At 37.4% G+C, this 18972-nt stretch overlaps 1 protein-coding gene across 2 annotated transcripts; it reads right to left on the reverse strand.

Annotated features, from left to right (window-relative positions):
• Positions 1-266: 266 nt before the first annotated feature.
• LOC121411761 (pyrokinin-1 receptor-like) lies at positions 267-12794 on the reverse strand. Of its 2 annotated transcripts, none has more exons than XM_041604614.1 (2): positions 12492-12794; positions 267-4047 (listed from the first exon to the last, which is right to left on the reverse strand). In XM_041604614.1, the coding sequence occupies exon 2, from the start codon at positions 1461-1463 to the stop codon at positions 339-341; it is 1125 nt and encodes a 374-aa protein (XP_041460548.1). In that variant the 5' UTR covers positions 1464-4047; positions 12492-12794; the 3' UTR covers positions 267-338. The 2 variants fall into 2 exon arrangements, with proteins under 2 accessions (XP_041460548.1, XP_041460542.1); XM_041604608.1 differs by having other exon boundaries at positions 267-4208.
• Between the last annotated feature and the right edge of the window lie 6178 nt (positions 12795-18972).

An 18972-nucleotide genomic window follows, 5' to 3' on the forward strand; every position in this document is an offset into this window, starting at 1 on the left:
TACTTTGTCGGTGCATGGTCGGTGGAAGGTCGTGATAATAGTTCCTTCAACTGAAGAAAGTTGCTCAGACATTTCCTCCGACCAAAACTGCCTTCGTATACTATTAACATAAAATGTTAAACTGTGCATGATATAAGAAATAGAGTTATATACGAAGTGAAATACAAAGAAATCAAAGCACCCATATCACATTTTAAATAAGGCTCATTCGTTACATATTTCCATTAATTAACATGTAAGACGTGTTATATAATATACCATAAAAATACATGTCGCGATAGGAAATTTGATACAGCGAAGAACCTGAATACAAAAAATGTACAAAAATCTATTTTTTTTTAAAGACGGCTGTCAAAATTAACCCGCACATGTTCTTGGGTTGTACTCCCAATATACTTTGTAGTACAAGACTGGCCGGTGACTGGAACAGAGGGTCTCTTCATGCTGAATACTTGTTTGAAAGCATGACGATATCGTTGGCTCATGGTGGTGTAGATGACGGGGTTTATGACGCAATTGATGTACGCTAAGGCGCGTGCGGAATAGCTCAGACCAACAAAGGTATCTGAATGAAATAGTAAACGTTTTTGAATCCCCGATAACATTTCAATGAAAGAAAGGATTTCAAATGGAGCAAGGCATAAAAAGAAGATAAATCCATTGATGATTAGCATCCGAGTAATTTGATCACGCATGCGGGAATCGATTTCAGAACTTCGTTCCGAGTGGCTCTTCAGACGACTCACCGATTTGTTCAATCCCCGTATGATCAGAATATACATTATTCCATTGATCACAAGAGTAAGAAAAAATGGAATAGTCTGCATTCCTTCTCCATATGCCTTTACCCATGGGTAGAAAGCTGTGCAAAGTCCCCATGAGTCTGGGTAATTAAGATACTGAGCTTCCTTTGGCCATATAATACAAATCGTAAAGAATTTGCTATTCGTGGTTATCAGCGCTGATGCAAGACAAACGGACAACATCCAAGCAATGCAAGCTAAGACCCCTGCTTTACTTTTGCTGATACAGTACCGATTTTGTGGTTTGCAGACCGCGCAAAATCTTTCTATCGATACCAAAGTGACAAAACACAATGACACGAAATAAGTTGTGTCGGTGATGAGGTATATCCAAACACAACCGCCATTTTGAATCGGTGTATCGTCTCCATGTATCGGCGATTTGACAAATCGGTACAATTTCTCCCCTACTCCTGTGAGAAGGAACACGATATCGGCAATGGCAAGATTTATCAAATAACAGTTCGTTGATGTGTGCATTCGAGGTACACGCGAGACGACGAAGATGAAAGCGAGGTTGTCGACGACGCCGAAAAACGCGATTAGAGGGAGAAAAACGGTGGTATAAAATGTTTCTCCGCTACTGTATCCGAAACTTTTGGCATCAACTAACGATGTTATGTTATCCGTTTGGATGCACCATGAGAGGTTTGTTTCCATCTTGACTCCCAAAGATAACTGTTTGTACAGTTAAAAGGGATCAAAGTCAGGATATCATTCGATAAATGTCGATTTAAGAATTGATTCTTACTCGATAAGTTAGTATGATTCAAAATGATTTGTTCTTTCACACACATTTAGTCAAAAATATTTCGACATCCTCATACACTATTGACATTCAAGACAAAAGTTATGTCTTGTTCATGTGTTTAGTAACATTCTTTTCTCGAGTATGTTATTTAGATCAAATTACCGAAGTTCGTTTCGAATTCTTTTAACTTGGTAGAGTTGAAAATGTTCACTCTTTTGTCTCCTTTTGAAACAAGTTAAACTATGTCACTGATCTCCCGATTTCAATGATATGCGATATGCTACAAACAACGGCAGTCATTACCACTTCAGTGAATTGTCAGAAATAAGAGTTTGCCCTTTAGCAGTCTTCTAGTTCTAGGGTGCAGTTTACATTCCTCAATCGTTTACAGTTACACATCCCACATGTCAACGATGGAATTTGCTAAACATGCTGAAGTTTATAATGCAAGCAAGACGAAAATCCATGAGCCTTCTTGTCTCCATGCACGTCGAAGTAATTTTGCTGCATTAATAGCTTGTCAATCACCGCTTTGGGATAGTTGCACATGTCAAAATGTGCTCTACTTATCATTGACTTGTAGTCTATTAAAATCAGCTCCGCCAGTTAGAGCAACTGATTTCAAATGGAAGATCCTCCACTTTAATTCACTAAACAAAATAATCGTTCTGTTGCTATAGTAAACAAAATTTCTCCAAATTTATTGGAGCGCGCGACACCTCTTCTCACTTTATTGCATTAGACTGGCAAAAATAAGAGGCAGACTTTAATATATCTCGGAAGATGAGCAGTTTTCTTTGTACCACTGCCCCGATTCCCTCTAACTTAATTAGGCTGTGTTGCTTATTACAACGTTCTTTGTCCTTGTGTTTCCGGGAACAATACAATATAATCAGTGACATATCCTATTGAAAAAGATAATGACGTTTCGCTGAAGGTTCCATATTTCAATAAGATACTTCACAAGAAACAATGTTTTTCTCCGCATCAGCTTATTCATTCGTTTTGGCGTGAACTAGATCATCTGAGATGATGGTTAATCAGATCACATGAGTTGTGTAGAAGTAAAAGTACGTGTTCATTACGAGGACACACCCCGAAAGAGCGTCTATCATCATGGGAATAATTCATTAGTGTCGATTTTGCAATGGAAAGTTTACGAATACTGATCTCCATCTACTGCCTGTCTTATCATTTTATGGTCAGTAAATAGTTACAGTATTATAAGTGGCTTGGTGCGAGGATATCAGTATTTTTGGCGGCACGCTGTTTGCATTGGTCACAACCGAAAAATAAATCTCTTCGTCGGTAAATAATGCATGGTATCAGAATAGTTAATGAAGTTTAGATTGTGCGGAGATATAATTGGGTGACATATGGAAATTAGTCACACAATCATGATAATAGCTTACCGAAAACTCCAGTCTTTTAACCCTGTTCAAACATCTTCAGATGCCTGTAAATGGCTAGTGAGAGTCAGAAACGAATTCAATTTTTTTGAAGACACTCTCCTCCTTAAATACAATGCGAGAATGAAATTCTGCAGTGATAATGATTTTAAAAATAAACTCCTGTGAAGGTATTCTTTCTTCAAGGAAGGTTGTGTTATAACGAGGAGTACATATATTGTACGGATTCATCGTGAAAGGACATCTGTTCCAAAACAAGTTTATGGATATAGTGGACACGTCTATATTCACTCATACTACCATATATCTCACTGATGACCTGCTCCTAAAACGTTTCTCAACTAATATCAACATATCAAGGAAAAGATGCTTTGTAGAAGCCTCATGAACACCCAAATCCAAAACACCGCTGATAATCTCAATGCTCTTGATAATCGCTTCATCAGTTTTTCATCACGTTTTGTTTTAATTTAAGTTCTGATGCAAACGGATAAAGTAAATTTAAATTAACTTTGATGTAGAAATGCGGTCAATGTCCTAATCAGATAGTGAAGTACCTCTGTCGTTGTCTGCGATCAGTGAATACTGCATGGGATCCAAACATTAACTTTGATATCGATGAGGATAGCAACACAGGATCCTTACAGATCTCATTTGCACGGCGATTTATTCAATGAAAATTGAAATATTGCCGATTAAGCATAAGTCTGCACCCGTTCTTCACAAAGAATGAACTAATAGTTAAGATGGAGGATATCTTGTAGTGACTTCCTCTTTCTCAAGAATCACAGATATGAAATTATTTTTTCTTACACATTTCTGTTTCAAAACCTTGATATAAATCAATAAAATAAGCCCCTCATTCCTCGTTCTTATATACAGTCGGATTGAGACCGGTTCTCTCATTTTGTTGAGATGTGCATGTGATGGTATCTTCACTGTATCTGTTTCTGCTTTCTGAAAGGTAGGTCAACTCCATATATCCGGGGCTCTGTTGTCCAAACACGAAGCAGTATCCCTCTAAACGGGTGGGCGTATCCAAGAATTCCAACGGTGTTTCCATAATGATGCCCTCCTTAGTTTCCTGTAGCATGAATACAAAAGGAAAACATTTACTCTCAGAAATGTTTTATCAACCTATCTGGTTGGTTGGTTGGTGAAAAACACGAAGCAGTATCCCTCTAAACGGGTGGGCGTATCCAAGAATTCCAACGGTGTTTCCATAATGATGCCCTCCTTAGTTTTCTGTAGCATGATTACAAAAGGAAAACATTTACACTCAGAAATGTTTTATCAACCTATCTGGTTGGTTGGTTGGTTAAGATTGTGAACCTATCAACTGTTGGTTTAGAAAAATCCCCATTTGTTTGACATGCAATTTTCTTTTAACCAACAGTTGGTAGTTCATATGTTAACCAACCAAATATTTTTTTTCTGAGAGTGTATAAAAAGCAAGTGCAAGATTTATCGTTATCGAAACTCCCCATAGTGATTTCGAATGTCAACGAAATTCAGTAAGTAAGAGGTAGGACCTACATGTATATGTATGTCCTTTTACTTTTTTGTTCTGCACGTAAAACACAACGAGACGTATACAAACAGTCAAGAAATTAATAACTATATACATTACAATGCTATTTTAACAAGTTAAATTCTATCTGAAGAGAGTGCATGACGGTATGAATTTAATAGAAGTTTAACGTTACCAAGATGAAGAAAAACCTAAATGATGATGGAGTAGCAACGGACGCGGGAAGTGTGCTGACGGAAGAAGCATTAAAAAGATGTAAACGCACATGCAAAATCAGCAAGCATAGGTAGCAAGATCGGGTATCAAGCGCAGGGGAAAAAACTTCGTGTCACAATCGGAAGCAACAGGTGGAGGGAGAGAGGGGAAAAGAGAGAGAGAGGGAGAGAAGGGGGGGGGTAAGGCATGTCATGTACGTGTCGTAGGAAAAAGAGTGTATATTGCGCATGGAAAAAAGAATTCAAAACGGAAAACTTTCAAAAGAAATGGGGAGAAACGATATGAAAGAGAGAACAGTAATGTAAAGCAAAAAGGCAAGATAGGAATTTAAGCTTAAGAAGAGCACCCCAAACCTTTATATATATATATATATTGTGAAAGAAATGGATGAAGAGAACAATGGTAGGCGTAGCTTAAATCAAGTTCCCAAGAGCTATCTGCCCTCTGTAAAAATTGGTGATGCCGAAAAAATGAATCGAACACGGGTTCCCAGCTTGGAACGCCGGTGCCTTAACCACTTGAGCACAGAGACGGGTTAGTGGCAATTAGGCCGACCCCGATCCGATTGACCGTCAGATAAACAGATTTTCGACACTATACCAATTATAATTTCCTTTGTAAAGTTTAGGTTGGTTTTGAACAATGACAAGCCGCCATATGCCTCAGCTGGATCAAAGCTATTGCTTAGATACAGTACACGTATTGGACAAATTATACATATGTGAGAAATTATACATGTACAACAGTTTGGCAACTTTGTTCTCTTCATCCATTTCTCTTACAAAATATTTAAAAGTAAGAGAGTTGCAAAGGCTATTACACATGTAAAGTCTCTTACATTTAAATATATATATATATATATATATATATATATATATATATATATATATATATATATATATATATACATGTATATATGTGTGTGTGTGTTGTGGTGTGTAAAATAGTTCATGATCTACTGCAGATAATTTACTCCTTTTTTGTTTAAGCAGGGTATACTTCGACAGACAGAGAGACAATTTACATCTTTTGAATTCAGTTGTTACTGATGCATGAAAGATTCATATATGATTCTTTGTCAGGCTCCAGACTTATTCTGAATGATTTCGAGCTGAAAATGAATTAGTTAAAAAACAATTTGATGATGCTGAAACTCATTCAGGAGACGGATTCATCATGCTCCGAAAGTGCGGAGATGTTGATGGAGGTTGGCATACCAGTAAAGTTTCCTGAAGTCGCTCGACCCTGTGGCGTATCATGAACGCTCGATTTATTTTGCAAGTGGCTGGGTGGCGAACTTTGCCAAGCGAAAATTAGGTCAATCAATGGCCGACGTGCACGCCATGGAGAGCTACAGAGAGATTCACATTAAAAATGAAACGAATGTTCACGCAATCATCGATTTTACTTTGCAGTTGGACTCAACTGATTTCATGCAGTCGCTCTGTCCCACCTCCGTCTCGGCGCAATAATGCAACAAGCCGTGTTATGTTGCTCATCTTCATGGGGCATTTACACCTTCTAGTGCTCACTGAGTTCATATTCATTTGTAGAAAAAAATAAACATGTCAAACACAAGCTTGTGTTTGAGTGGTTCGTTCATAAAGATCGTCACTACACGTCCACCTCACAAGTCAGTCTAGATGGTCTAAGCGTCAACTCCCGGTTTCTTTTCAATAACTTTAACTGTTTAATGGTAAAGATACAATATGATAATCTAAAGTCCGTTCTCCAATCAGTCAATCCATTTAAAACTTGTTTATTTATTTTTTTTTATCAGACTCTGAAATTCCAGTATCCATACAGTGCCAGTTAGGTCAAACTGCTTAAAGAAGTAATTTATTGCGTTCTCTCAAGTTTGATCCGCTTTAGTAGCATTTACCAGAACGTGAAACGATGGGGTATATAAGTGACGCCCAAGCCAGTCCAGGCCTGAACAAGAGCCAGTTGATATGGGTTCACTTCTTTCACACAAATAGTTAAAGCATTGTCGCGAAAAATTCTGCAGAACGAAGTGAGAAATAATTAATGTAACTGCCCCTTGACGTGTCAAAAGGATCTAGTTTCTTTATCATTGATATGTGATGTGCGATGAACAAGTTCTTATATTAGCGCAATGGGGTATAATGCATCAATATACGCGGCACGGTAGGGGGAGGAAGATAGATGGTCTGCTTGAACGGATAACCATCATGACCATGGCAAATGAAAATAGACATACTGTTCAATATTTATCATTCAAGAAGTTTAGTCAAAGGCTTTTTAGCTTCAAAGGTTCTTTTTTCCCCAAAAAAACTATCTTTCAAGAAACATTCAACATTTTGGCCTGATTGTACTTTCAGTTGTTTAATTTTCATGGACACCTTTCCACTCATCACTCGATATACGTCTGATACTTGACTGTAAGCTGCAACGCCATTAGATAATAGAAATGGTGTTTATAAGGTGACGTGATTAATTCTACCGAGCCAGCAATTCGTACTTCATATTTCAATAAAAATGTCATTCTGAGGCGGCTGTATCCTGTTTATAACTAACATAAATCTCTCTGAAGCATGTTTGTGTGTGTGTGGGGGGTCTACAAATATATGTAAGGTCATAATATTCCATTCTTCTGTTGTGCAGGCAACTTGAGCCAGATGTACCTTTGTTTGAGTTTATTTTGTATACAGGATTCCGCAGTCTAAAATTAAAATGAACTCAAAGAATAATATGAATATGATGATCATGATGTTGAACAAACTATTGAAATTTCTATCAAATTCTGATGAAAAATCACAAAAATTAGAGGTTTTGCACCATTACGATAAAACAATTTAATAATTGTTTTCATAAATTGCAACTTCTGACCGATGATGACATGTTTAGGTTTTTTTTCAAATATGTTTTATGTAATTAAATATGCTTATAAATTGAAATGAATGATTGTAATCTTATATTACAAAATAGATAGTGGGGAGATTCATCACCAAATGACTAACCCGCTGATGGCAATTGAATATGCGCAGATCAAGGGTATAAATAATGCAAAATTTTATGTTCCACAACTTGGGGATTTTTAAATACGATTTCGATAATCATTTCTCCTACTCATTGGTATACAATTAATTCCGTTCGCTTTCATTTGAGGATGGAGTAGATCTCATCGCCTATACAGTTTACTAGTAACATTCGTTACGGGATTAGTATTAACATCGGCATTTTCGATAACATTTAAAATTCATGAACACCCAATTCCAAACATATAAAACAATATGGTAATATAAATCGTGGAATAAGTGAAAGAGTTTCATGACGGCTTGGAAATGCTGACTAGATAGAAAGTGTTTATGTGACGTAATTTTAGGGGCATCGTGGCGTATGGTTCTGACTCTCGTCTTTTAATCTGAGGGACTTTCCACACTGTGCTGCACTCAACCCAGGGGAGGTGGATGGGCAACTGGCAGGAATTTATTCCTTGAAACGCAGCTCGCGTAACAGCTGCTCTGCTAAAGCCAAGGTAATTATGCTGCATTACTGTAGAGCGGGTAGAGACTCCTCACAAAGTAAGCGCTATATAAGCTAATGTGATTTTTATTTTCACTTTTTTAAATTAACTTAACTGGTGCACACATGATTTGTATCGTGAACATCTTATGCATCTTATAAATTTTACTCTGCGGAATCATATTGTACATGCAGACTACAAACTCGCAATCGGCCCCTTCCCAGAATTGTTTTTCTCATTATATAGGGAAGAAGAATTTTAAGACGATCTCAAGTGATTATCGTTTGAGTGTACTTCAAAAATAATTGTCTTGCATTCAAATAGGATCTAAACGCAGGATTATTAATGCAAATCTGATTTTTGCTTTCTTCCTTGTGGTTGCAAGCGAGACTCCAGGCATTTTTTTTACCAACGTTTTGACGGCTTGTCAGCATTTATTCCTTAATAAATAAAACCATTAACATTGCTTAAGGGCTTCGTTTAGAAAAACTCAAGTGAAACGCTATTAATGAAGACGAGTATAATATGTTGAAATGCTAAAAATTCAAAATAATTTTAATTGAATGACTAAGAATAGTATACTTTGACATTTTGATGAGAAATCTTGAAAAGCCATGATTAAATTGACCATGGAGAATAGGATAAGAGTGAGCCCGTTCTTAGGATACTTTGTTCTTGTATAACAATGGACTGAGTTATTAAATAAAATGCCCTAGGTGACACATTATATTTATGTAAGGTGGTAGAGTGTTTGAAAAGGATAGTAAAATCAAGCAAAAGAAAATGCGAGGGAAAAGATGTGTTTCCAGACGAAAAAGAAATATGTCCAACAGTTGTGAAAAATAAGTTTGATAATTGAACAGAAATAAACAGAAATAAACAGAAATGAAGGGAAAAAACAATATTCCACACTCAGATTGACACACGAACATAAACGTTTCTTTGTCATGGATACGGTACGTAATATCTTGGTTTGTTCTTTCGGGCAGTCTCCTCCCTGCTACAGTCAAAGGAATTTTTGTATTTTAAAAAGCAAAGTCATATCTCTCGACCCAGGTGCTAAATGGGTACCCGGTAGGATGCGAAAGATATTGTATGTTTGATTTTGCCAGCGCCATAATGAGGCTGCGATGAATGCAAGGAATGCTCCCCAGGGAGTGGAAATTGTGCACTTTTCGTGCGGTATTAAAATGAATCCAATGACCGGGGTAATAATATGCTGTAACGCGCTTTGGGCCATTCTGGGAAAAGCGCTTTATAAAAATTGGCTATTATTATTATTATATCTTTCTGATGAATTGTTTGTTTCAAACGTTGATAATTATGCACCGCGGTTTTAGCCTCGGGGCCTTTTACAGCGTGCAAGCCTTTCAAGGAATAAATCATACCAGGTCAACATTTACCTCACCTGTGTAGAGTGCAACATCTGTAGATACATTCCTTATCGTCAGAAATTATCAGGAGGTTAATCATCATGCTACTGAATGTCTGACATCGACATAAGCTACCACGTCAGTGCCATTCATACAAATAACGCACAAACTTATGGACTTGTGTTCTAATGTTATCTCTATAAGATATGAACATACTGGAATAGTGTTAATACGATTTCCATAACGCCTTTGATGTTGCAGTTACATTAAAATAAAAATGAGAACGTTAATAATTTTTCCTCTAGAAATTAAAGACCCCAAAACCGGGAATTTAAATTTTATCCCTTTCCGTCGAAACAAAATGAGGATTAAGGGGGGAATCTGACCCAGACGGAGAGAATATCAATTAAGCACATAGGTGAAGGTTTGAACGAAATTGGACAAATATTCAGAAAGTTACAGAGTTCAAGATTTAGTCATCATTTTACATTCGAATTGCTACCGTGTTAATGTAATGGGTAGGGAATACTTGCTCCAATACCAACATATTGGAGCAATATTTCTCAAGAGTTTTACTAGGAATAAATTTCGTTATCATGCTTATAAGGATATATACAGATACAGTACTAAGGAGAAAGCCACAAATTCGTGATGATTAAGTATATTCAAGAGAAATGTCCCTCAGCTGCTTATTCGTCACCATGGCCCTGCGGAGGGGAGGGGACAGTTGCTCTCTTGAAATTTTTAATACTTACATTTTGTTACTTTAAATTTTACCCCCCAAAATCGCCAAAAGTGTCCAAGAAATCTTTTAATTCTCTTTCGAAAATGCAAAAGCGCCTCCGTGAAAAGCTTGGTCGTTTTGAGTTTCTTCGAAAAAATGTACGCGTCTTGCCCCCCCCCCCCAAAAAAAAAAATCTTCGTACGCTCATGCTTGTGACAATCTACTAACCAAATTGTTAATATCAAATTGGTAGTGTGGTTTATTTTCAAACAGTCATGAAGTTCTTATTCATCGTGTTCTTTGTCAAAAATGTCTTCAAACGTTCACCATTCTCCGTTGTAATCTCCATTCGGTTAAAGTATTTAAAGACTTGATTTCTATCTCAGAGTCTAGACGCGACATTGTTATTGTGTGGAGGTGCAGATCATTCTATTTCATGTGATAGCCATACCAAAGAGACTAATCCGAGTTCAACTGACTAGCATTCTTTAATTGGATATAATATCGCATAACGGTTGGAGGGTGCAGTGAACGAGTGGTCTAAGGCGCCTGACTAGACACATGAAAGTCTGGGATTCGATCCCTTGAGCAAGGTATTTAATCAACGGTGTTCTTTTACTCTGCTATCAAATAAATGGAAATGCTACAAGCATTCTTTGTAACTATACACTGTAAAAAAAATATTGGGTACAATTTTAACCAGCACGAGGGTAATTATGTGTCCAACCAATTGGGGGCAGTATATTGTCTAGTAAGATCAGGGGCGGATCCAGGATTTTCCAAAGGGAGGGGGAATTTTTCGGACGAAAATTTTGACAAGCCTCCCCCCAAAAAAGGGTTTTCAACTGCAATAAAGGATATTTCGTACCCCAAAAAATTGATAAGCAAAAAAACAAACAAACAAACAAAGGTTTTCAACCACAAATCAAGGATATTTCGTACCCGAAATAATTTGACCAGCCAAAAAAAGGTCTTCCATCTTCAATTTCAAAAATTCAAATTTTAATTTTGCTTCTCAAAGGGGGAGGGGGCACGTGCCCCCTGAGCCCCCCCCCCCTGGATCCGCGCCTGAGAAAGGTTAAAACAAATAAGCAGCAATTACTTTAGAATGGGCAAAATTTTCATCACACTGGATAAATTAAAAAAATGTTCATGGTTGGACACATAATTACCCTCATAGAGCATTTTTATCCAATGTTTGTAGAGTGTATGTAAGCACTTAAGAATTGGTTGTGCTAGTGTAGTTGTGGCAGCACTCTCTCGAGTAGAAATAATCTGAAAGCCACTTTTCTGGTTGAAAACGGAAATTCGAAGGTAAGTGCAGTTGTGTAACAAAGAGGCAGGCCTCATCTTTTTCCTGTGAAAGTCGAAGGAGCATGTTCCTGACTTTGGTCACCATTCGCGGCACATCACTTGCGACAGTTATCTAAGCGTCACTCGTAAACTAGGTGAAACGTCTGATCAATAACAGTAGGCAAAATGTGAAGTTGTCCTTGACACATGTGTGTCAACCTTGTTGTGAATTTTTGTTGGATACATTAAGAGTGAAACTAAAAAACTGTTATTTCCGATTCTTTTTCACTCTTTTATCGATCTAATTCATTTGGCCACCCCCAAAAAAAATGTGAAAGGGAGGTAAAAGGGTGTGAAGAACAACAACAAAAATGATCCTATTTTCACAATGTGAGATTATTTGAATTTCGAATTCTCCGTTTAGAGACCCATAAATATGTCATGAAAGTTTCAGGATGAATTGATCCCCGATTACCCCCCCCACAAAAAAAAACCATGCGAGAATGGTGCTACCGTAGAAACAATATTCTGTCATTTTGTTGTATATGAAAGCAATCATAGATTGGATTGAAAATTGTCCGAGTGTCACGAATGCCTACAGCCAAAATGCTGTTTACAGTCATCGCAAAATGACCCAATGAGGGGGATCGCAGGGAAAGTTATTCGTTAGATTGTTCATCGCAGAAATGCAGGTGCATGCCTTTTGGCATTTTTGACAAAGCTCGAATAACAATTATTAATTCTAAAGCCAAACCCCATGCCACACATATAAGGTCCACACTACATACTAATGTCACGGATAGAGACCGATAACTTATGAAAATGATACCAAATAAAAAGTTAAATTGAATGTGCTCTAATTAAAATAAAAACGGCGATGAAGGATATATAAATAGTCACTTACGCTCAAATTGTACATGTGATATGTACGATGGAAGTTTTGGCTTCCACTTCAGTCGGGTCTAAAACGTGATGAAATTCAGGCGGAATGGATGAACTTTCAGATGGTAATCAGTCACTTGTGATTACCGAAGAGGATCCCTGTGGTTTCATGTTTTATAAACACGGTAAACACAAGATAATGATTCCCCAGTGGTCCACTGTACTCCTGATTAACTTCAATCACTAAGAGGATCCTGGGTTATTATTAACCATCTGACCGGTTGAGAAGCTGAGTGGCGTTCTGCGAAGGAAGTGATCGTGAAATGGTGTGCCATGCAGTGTGTGCTTTTACGCCAACCTTTCTTGTGCATAACTTTTTGTCTCTGTGGCTCTCCCACCTTTTCTCTCTCTCTCTCTCTCTTCGTTCTTTTTCTCTTTCTCTCTGTCTTCGCCCCTGTTACTGCCCCCCCCCATTTCCAACTGTCTCTGCCTCTTTTTAAATTCTCATTTTTCACTTCCCAATCCATCATTTTAATATTGCACTCTCTCGCCCTCGTCCGCCCCAACTCGATCGTAGGCCTGAAATCAGTACCCCTTGTCCCCCTCCCACACTCTCCTATCATTCTTCTTCGCATTGGTCCCGATCTCATCGTATTTGGTTTAACACTGATCCATAATGATGGGGGTGACTAACAGTGTGTTGAAGAGCCTTAGTTGTTTTCCTCTCTTAAAATACTAATATTTCAGTCATCGATCTTTTTATTTCTTTATCATCTAAATATGGAGACGTGTGTCTCTTACCTCCACATCACATCAATATACGCTTCACGTCACATAGTGTGTCGGTGGACCTGGATGTATTTGCTCATCTCTTCATTTTGTTCAAGTTCTAATGCTCGTGTCAATCCAAAATGTCAATCTATCAAAATTGGGATTTTGTTTTCAAATTATAAATTCAGGTCGCAGTGTTGTGTGTGTGTGTTGGTAAACTGCAATGCCACGAGCATTTCTAATAAAGACGAACTATTACCGCAATGAAAGGACAAAGTAAACTTTGATATGAAAAACAAATCGTGATTAGATTGAGAAGAAAAGTGAAGATGCATGCTTAAATTCGCCCCCCCCCTCTCTCTCTTCTTATACACGCAAACACACCCACACACACACACGCACACATATTCAGGACGTGTGAGCATGCAAACAACTCCACTCTCTCTCCCATACACGCTATCCTTTCTTATCTCTCTCTCAATCTCTCTAAGAAACTTGCATTACCTTATTTTTCCATCACGCTCTCCCCCCCCCGCTCTATACGTTTTTCTTCCTATTTTTATATAAGCCGTGCATGAGTCCCAAAACTACTCTTTGTTGCCTACCTCAAGTAAAATATTCGAATATTACCAAATATGTATTTGCTTGAAAGTCTCTTAGATTAAATATTCATCCACTCATCGAGGAGTTTGCTTATGTGTTTTAATGCAAACAAATAACTACGAAATTGATTCATGGGGCCTTATCTCTTAAAATGTTGAGCAACATACTGTTGGATAAAATTATTTTTCAAACAATAATGTGTAGTTTTCAGCCAAAGCACACGTATCTGGTGTAAAACTATCCAGAATTAGATAAAGATTTAACTAATTGTTGTTTTGTGATAGCCATTATCATCTTGCCGAAATTTAATTTGACAGTGATGTAATTCGGAACGAAATAATGCATTGTTGCATTCACATGAAAGACTTTTTTTTGTTAGAAATATATATAATGATAAATTATTTATTTTCTTCTCCTCTTTCTATTATCCCACTTGAGCTGCTTAATTCTCCTCTTTTTTATTATTTCCATTTCTCCTGCTTACCTCTGCTACCTATTGTGATGTCTCTTATAATTTTCATCTTTTCTCTATCAACATCACCTTCATAACTATATACAATCTCATCTGCTCAATGATAACTAATAGGCATGCACTTTCGGCCTTCCGAAATAACCTCTCTTACCATGCTGACTAGACGAATTTATGATTATTATCATTTTTGTCTCGCCCACCAGAGGTGAAGGCGAGACTTAGGGATCCAAATGTCGTCCGTCTGTCGTCCGTCGTCCGTCACAAAAATATGATGACACATAACTCCACAACCATAAGTCGCTTTTCAACCAAACTTGAATGGTAGATGGACTTGGGGGACCTGCATGTAATGCTGCAGTCGGAGGTCACATGATAAGGTCAAACGTCATTTTTAGGTCAACATTAAAGTTTACATGCAAGACTCTCTTACGACACCTAACTCCGCAATCATTTATCACTTTTCCAACAAATTTGCATGGTAGAAGGACTTGGGGGATGTGCATTGTATGCTGCAGTCGGAGGTCACATGGTAAGGTCAAAGGTCATTTTTAGGTCAACGTTAAAGTTTATATGCAAGACTCTCTTATGACACCTAACTCCACAACCGTAAGTCACTTTTCAACAAAACTTGGATGGTAGATGTACTTAGGTAACATGCATGTAACGCTGCAGTGAGGTCACACGGTAAGGTCAAAGGTCATTTTCAGGTCAGCATTAAAGTTAACGTGCAAGGCTCTTATGACAAGTGTTTTTCCATCCCAGGCATTTCACAATGAAGTTTCGATATAATTCTCTTGCGTGCCCTCGCAAATCACGATATTTCTGGTTATTTTCATAAGTGGGCGAGACACAAAATTGATTTTGCCTTGTTTTTACTAAATATGTTATGCTAAAAAGCGCAACTTTTGAAATAACTGCTTTGGATGAGGCAATCGGATGATAACAAATTTTTTTCGATAAATAAGAAATAAACAATCCCTTTTATATCCAGCCAGAAATCCTTTCATTGATTTTAAGGCATGTACATTACAAGCATAAATAATTCCCAATCGACTTAAAATTTCATTATTTGATATCACTTTGTGTCATATACTGAAAATACATTTCAACTTGTGCTGCAGCATTGTCTATCATGATATTACCACAGTGAAGTCTGAATGATGAATAAAATATTGGCTAAATTATACATGCCATCAATATATAATTTTTCAGATTACTTGCCCCCCATTTTGCCAATTGCCCTCGTAAAAACCTTTTCGTAGTTTAATATATCGTTTTTATCAACCCTTACTTGAAATTAGACTTTAATGTGCTTGATCAAATTAAATTTGCTTTTTGTATACGGAAACAAACGAGAACATGTACTGGTCACATCAAGTCACTTTAATGTGCCTTTAATGTCATTCTACATTTCTTTGATTTCATCCCCTGTAATATTTCATCATTGCTGGCATGCTGTTTCTCTAGATTCTGTATGCTTGTTGCCGGTCTCTTAGATCTATCCGAACTGTCAATCACGTCAGTGGTGGACTGTGAGAGTCTGAGTCCAATGAGAGATTGCAACCAGACAGGTATTGATCCAATATAATGGCTCTGTGCTCATAACATTGTCCGACCTACTCCCGAGGGGGTAGCATCAATTTTTTATTTCTTTTTTTGCCCCGCAAAATTGTCATTAAGCTTTCCCGAGGGCGAGATTTAGATTTCAGTGATCGTTCGTGCGTTTTGTTAATCATTTAAAGGGACGGTCCAGGCTGGAAATATGTATATCTCAATTAATATAGTAAAATTCACAGAGCAAAATGCTGAAAATTGCTGAAGCGCGAGAAAAAAAAATGAAATTCAAACCTGAAGAGGGGCATTCTAATGCTTGCTCGTAGGAATTCACCAAGACCATAAGTGTCAAAAAAGTTTACACTTTGAAAAAGCCCTGGGAATTAAAAAGTATACAACATCTGGGTAATTTTTTCACATATAATCTTGGGTTTGGGTCTCGTCTATCCAATGAAAGTAAAAGTTTTGACAGAATGTTACACTTGAGTGAGCACTGTCCATTTTTGTAAACCTTGCAGAAATCTGTTTGCGCAGAAATGCTCGTTTTCACGCTGTGTCAAGGGGAAAGGACGAAATCAAACTTATCCTGTAAAACATTTCTCATACATTTCTTTTGCACTTTTAGTCAATTGAAATAAAATGGATACGTTCAAGCATTTTGTAACAATTTTGCCAGCCAAATTGGAATTTCGACACTTATTAAGCACAATCTTTACCCTATGCATGTATGTGCCAGCTGGATCTGAGGCCATAACCTGATAACTGAATCTGAACAAAAGTTTTATCAGACATCTCTAGCACTTTCACTAATTTTGTATCATTTAAAGTGGGTTTACATATCATTTTTCTTGTAATAATTGTTTCTTCATACTTTTCCTAAGCTTGACCATGATTATCAAATTGAAAATCAAGCCTAAGCTATTTCATGTAAATTACAGCTCAGTGTAAAGCAAATATCGTCACGATAGCCTCGGTGTGTGGGGGAGTGGGGTGGGGCGCAATGCACGCTTCGAAGTGTTTTGGGCAAGGAAACAAGTTTAAAAATGTAAAAGATATCTTAAAATCAATTTCACAAGCTAAATTCCAACTGTTCTTCATGATTAAGGTCTACTTTTATTCGCATAACTATTTCAAAGTTCTGCGCAAATTATTTTTCACTAACTTTTCAAAAGTAAGTGGTGCTCACTCAAGAGGAAATATTTATCGACAGTTATATCGTCATTTGCTTAAATGGATCTGTACCAATGTTGAAATGTGGAAAAATCTTCAGGATATTACTAATATACAATTTTACACGATTTTTTTCTAAGTGTAAACTTGTTTTGATACGCACTGTATAACATAGTATAATATAATTAAAAAAAAACAATTTCTTCATCCCCCACTACGTTTTTTTTTCTTTCTCCCCTCTTTTTCTCCTTTTCCCCGTTTTTTTTTTTTTTTGTTGGGGGGGGGACAACCCATGCCCCCCGTAGTTACGCCACTGGTGGACAGTATGTTGCCCAATATTTTAAGACTCTACTCCTAGTCTCTCCTAGGCCCGGAGCGCATGTGGGAACAGAATGTCATATTGTTTGCAGTTGTTGTAAATCAACTACATGTACAATTATCAACTGTCTTGATTGATCGGTTTATAAGTCAGTCCAAAACATTTCTGTAGACGGGGGAATGGGGAATAGTTAGTCTAGAGAATTAACAAGGATTCAGTGATAGACAAAAGGAGGGATGGGGAGATGAAGGGAAAATCCACATTTGGTAATGATTTCTGTGAAAGGTGAAAAAAAAAATGAAAATTTGAAAGACATGATTTAAAACAATAAGAATACCAATCTTAGATGGACAATTTGCAGAGACAGATTAAGACAGATTCCGCCAGACACATCTACAATGACACTCGAAATAAATTAAATTTGTATTGATTTTACGTCTTTGAAAAAAGGAGCTTCCAAATTGTTCGCGTCGTTCGCGTTGTGCTATATAAGATTCCTGGAGAAGATTATAAATCAATGTACATTGTTTCTCATCACTACAAGCTCTTATAACACTAAGAAAAAACTTCATGGAAAACAGATAATCCTATTAAAACGTAAAATAATATTTTGTATCGACTGTTTCACGTTTAAATGAAGGGAATTTCTTAATAATCTTGTGTTTAGGCTGAAAAGCGTCCAGCAGCCACATCTTCAAAATAAAAGATGCACGGTTATCTGAGGTTATCTAAGACAATGATTAGACCTAGTATAAGGCCCTTGGGGATAAGATTATTGATGTTTCCATTTGTCGGGGGATAACGGATTGAATATGCAAGGCGAAGTGGACATTTAAAGCTCACACAGTCGTTTATTAGACACAAGTCAGCTCGTAATTCATCTTTCTCAGTATAAATGTGACCATGAACAATAATTCAGGCCGTCATTTTAGGAATTCACCATGCCAGACGCCAAATTGGAAAACAGCCGTTCTAATGGCATACATTGTAAGTCAATGGTAGGCATATATGCTTGTGGTTTATGCAACATACGTACAACCATGGAGCTAACAGCGCCTGAAATTTACAATGGTTACATAATAAGTGTAAAACTTGCACCCTCTGTCGTTTGAAATAAGCAGGTGAAAACAAGGGCGATGATCGGGGGGGGGGGGGTGGCACCAGGCGCGGATCCAGGATTTCGAAGGGAGGGGCCGGGCCCAAATTCAACCTGATTTTGGCGCCCCTGTGTACTTTTTGGAAAAATGGCGGCCCCTCCCTCCCCCAGACAATCATAAGTGCCTTAAATGCATGTTAAATTATCTTACTTCATAGGCACATGAATCAGGGGCGGATCCAGCCTTCGCCAGTAAAGGGGCCCGGAAATATTTTTTCAGCCATATTTTCCCCGATCGGCCGCTCGAAGATGTTTTTTTTTTCGTTTGTTACTTTGAAGGGGGTAGTCCTATAGTCACTTCTTAGCTTTATTCTTTAAATCAACATAAATGTATAATATAATAATCCTTATTTTATAATGACTGCGCGAAGCGCGAGCAATTTTTTTTTGAACTTGTATGTATTTTTTCCTAAAATTTGAACATTCTGAAAAAAGATGTGCCTACAATACTGCGAACG

Source organism: Lytechinus variegatus, chromosome 1, assembly GCF_018143015.1.
Source record: "Lytechinus variegatus isolate NC3 chromosome 1, Lvar_3.0, whole genome shotgun sequence".
NCBI lineage: Eukaryota > Metazoa > Echinodermata > Echinoidea > Temnopleuroida > Toxopneustidae > Lytechinus > Lytechinus variegatus.

Coding starts and splice junctions, on each gene's coding strand:
- LOC121411761 (XM_041604614.1), bottom strand. CDS start 1,463: ATGGAAACAAACCTCTCATGGTGCATCCAAACGGATAACATAACATCG.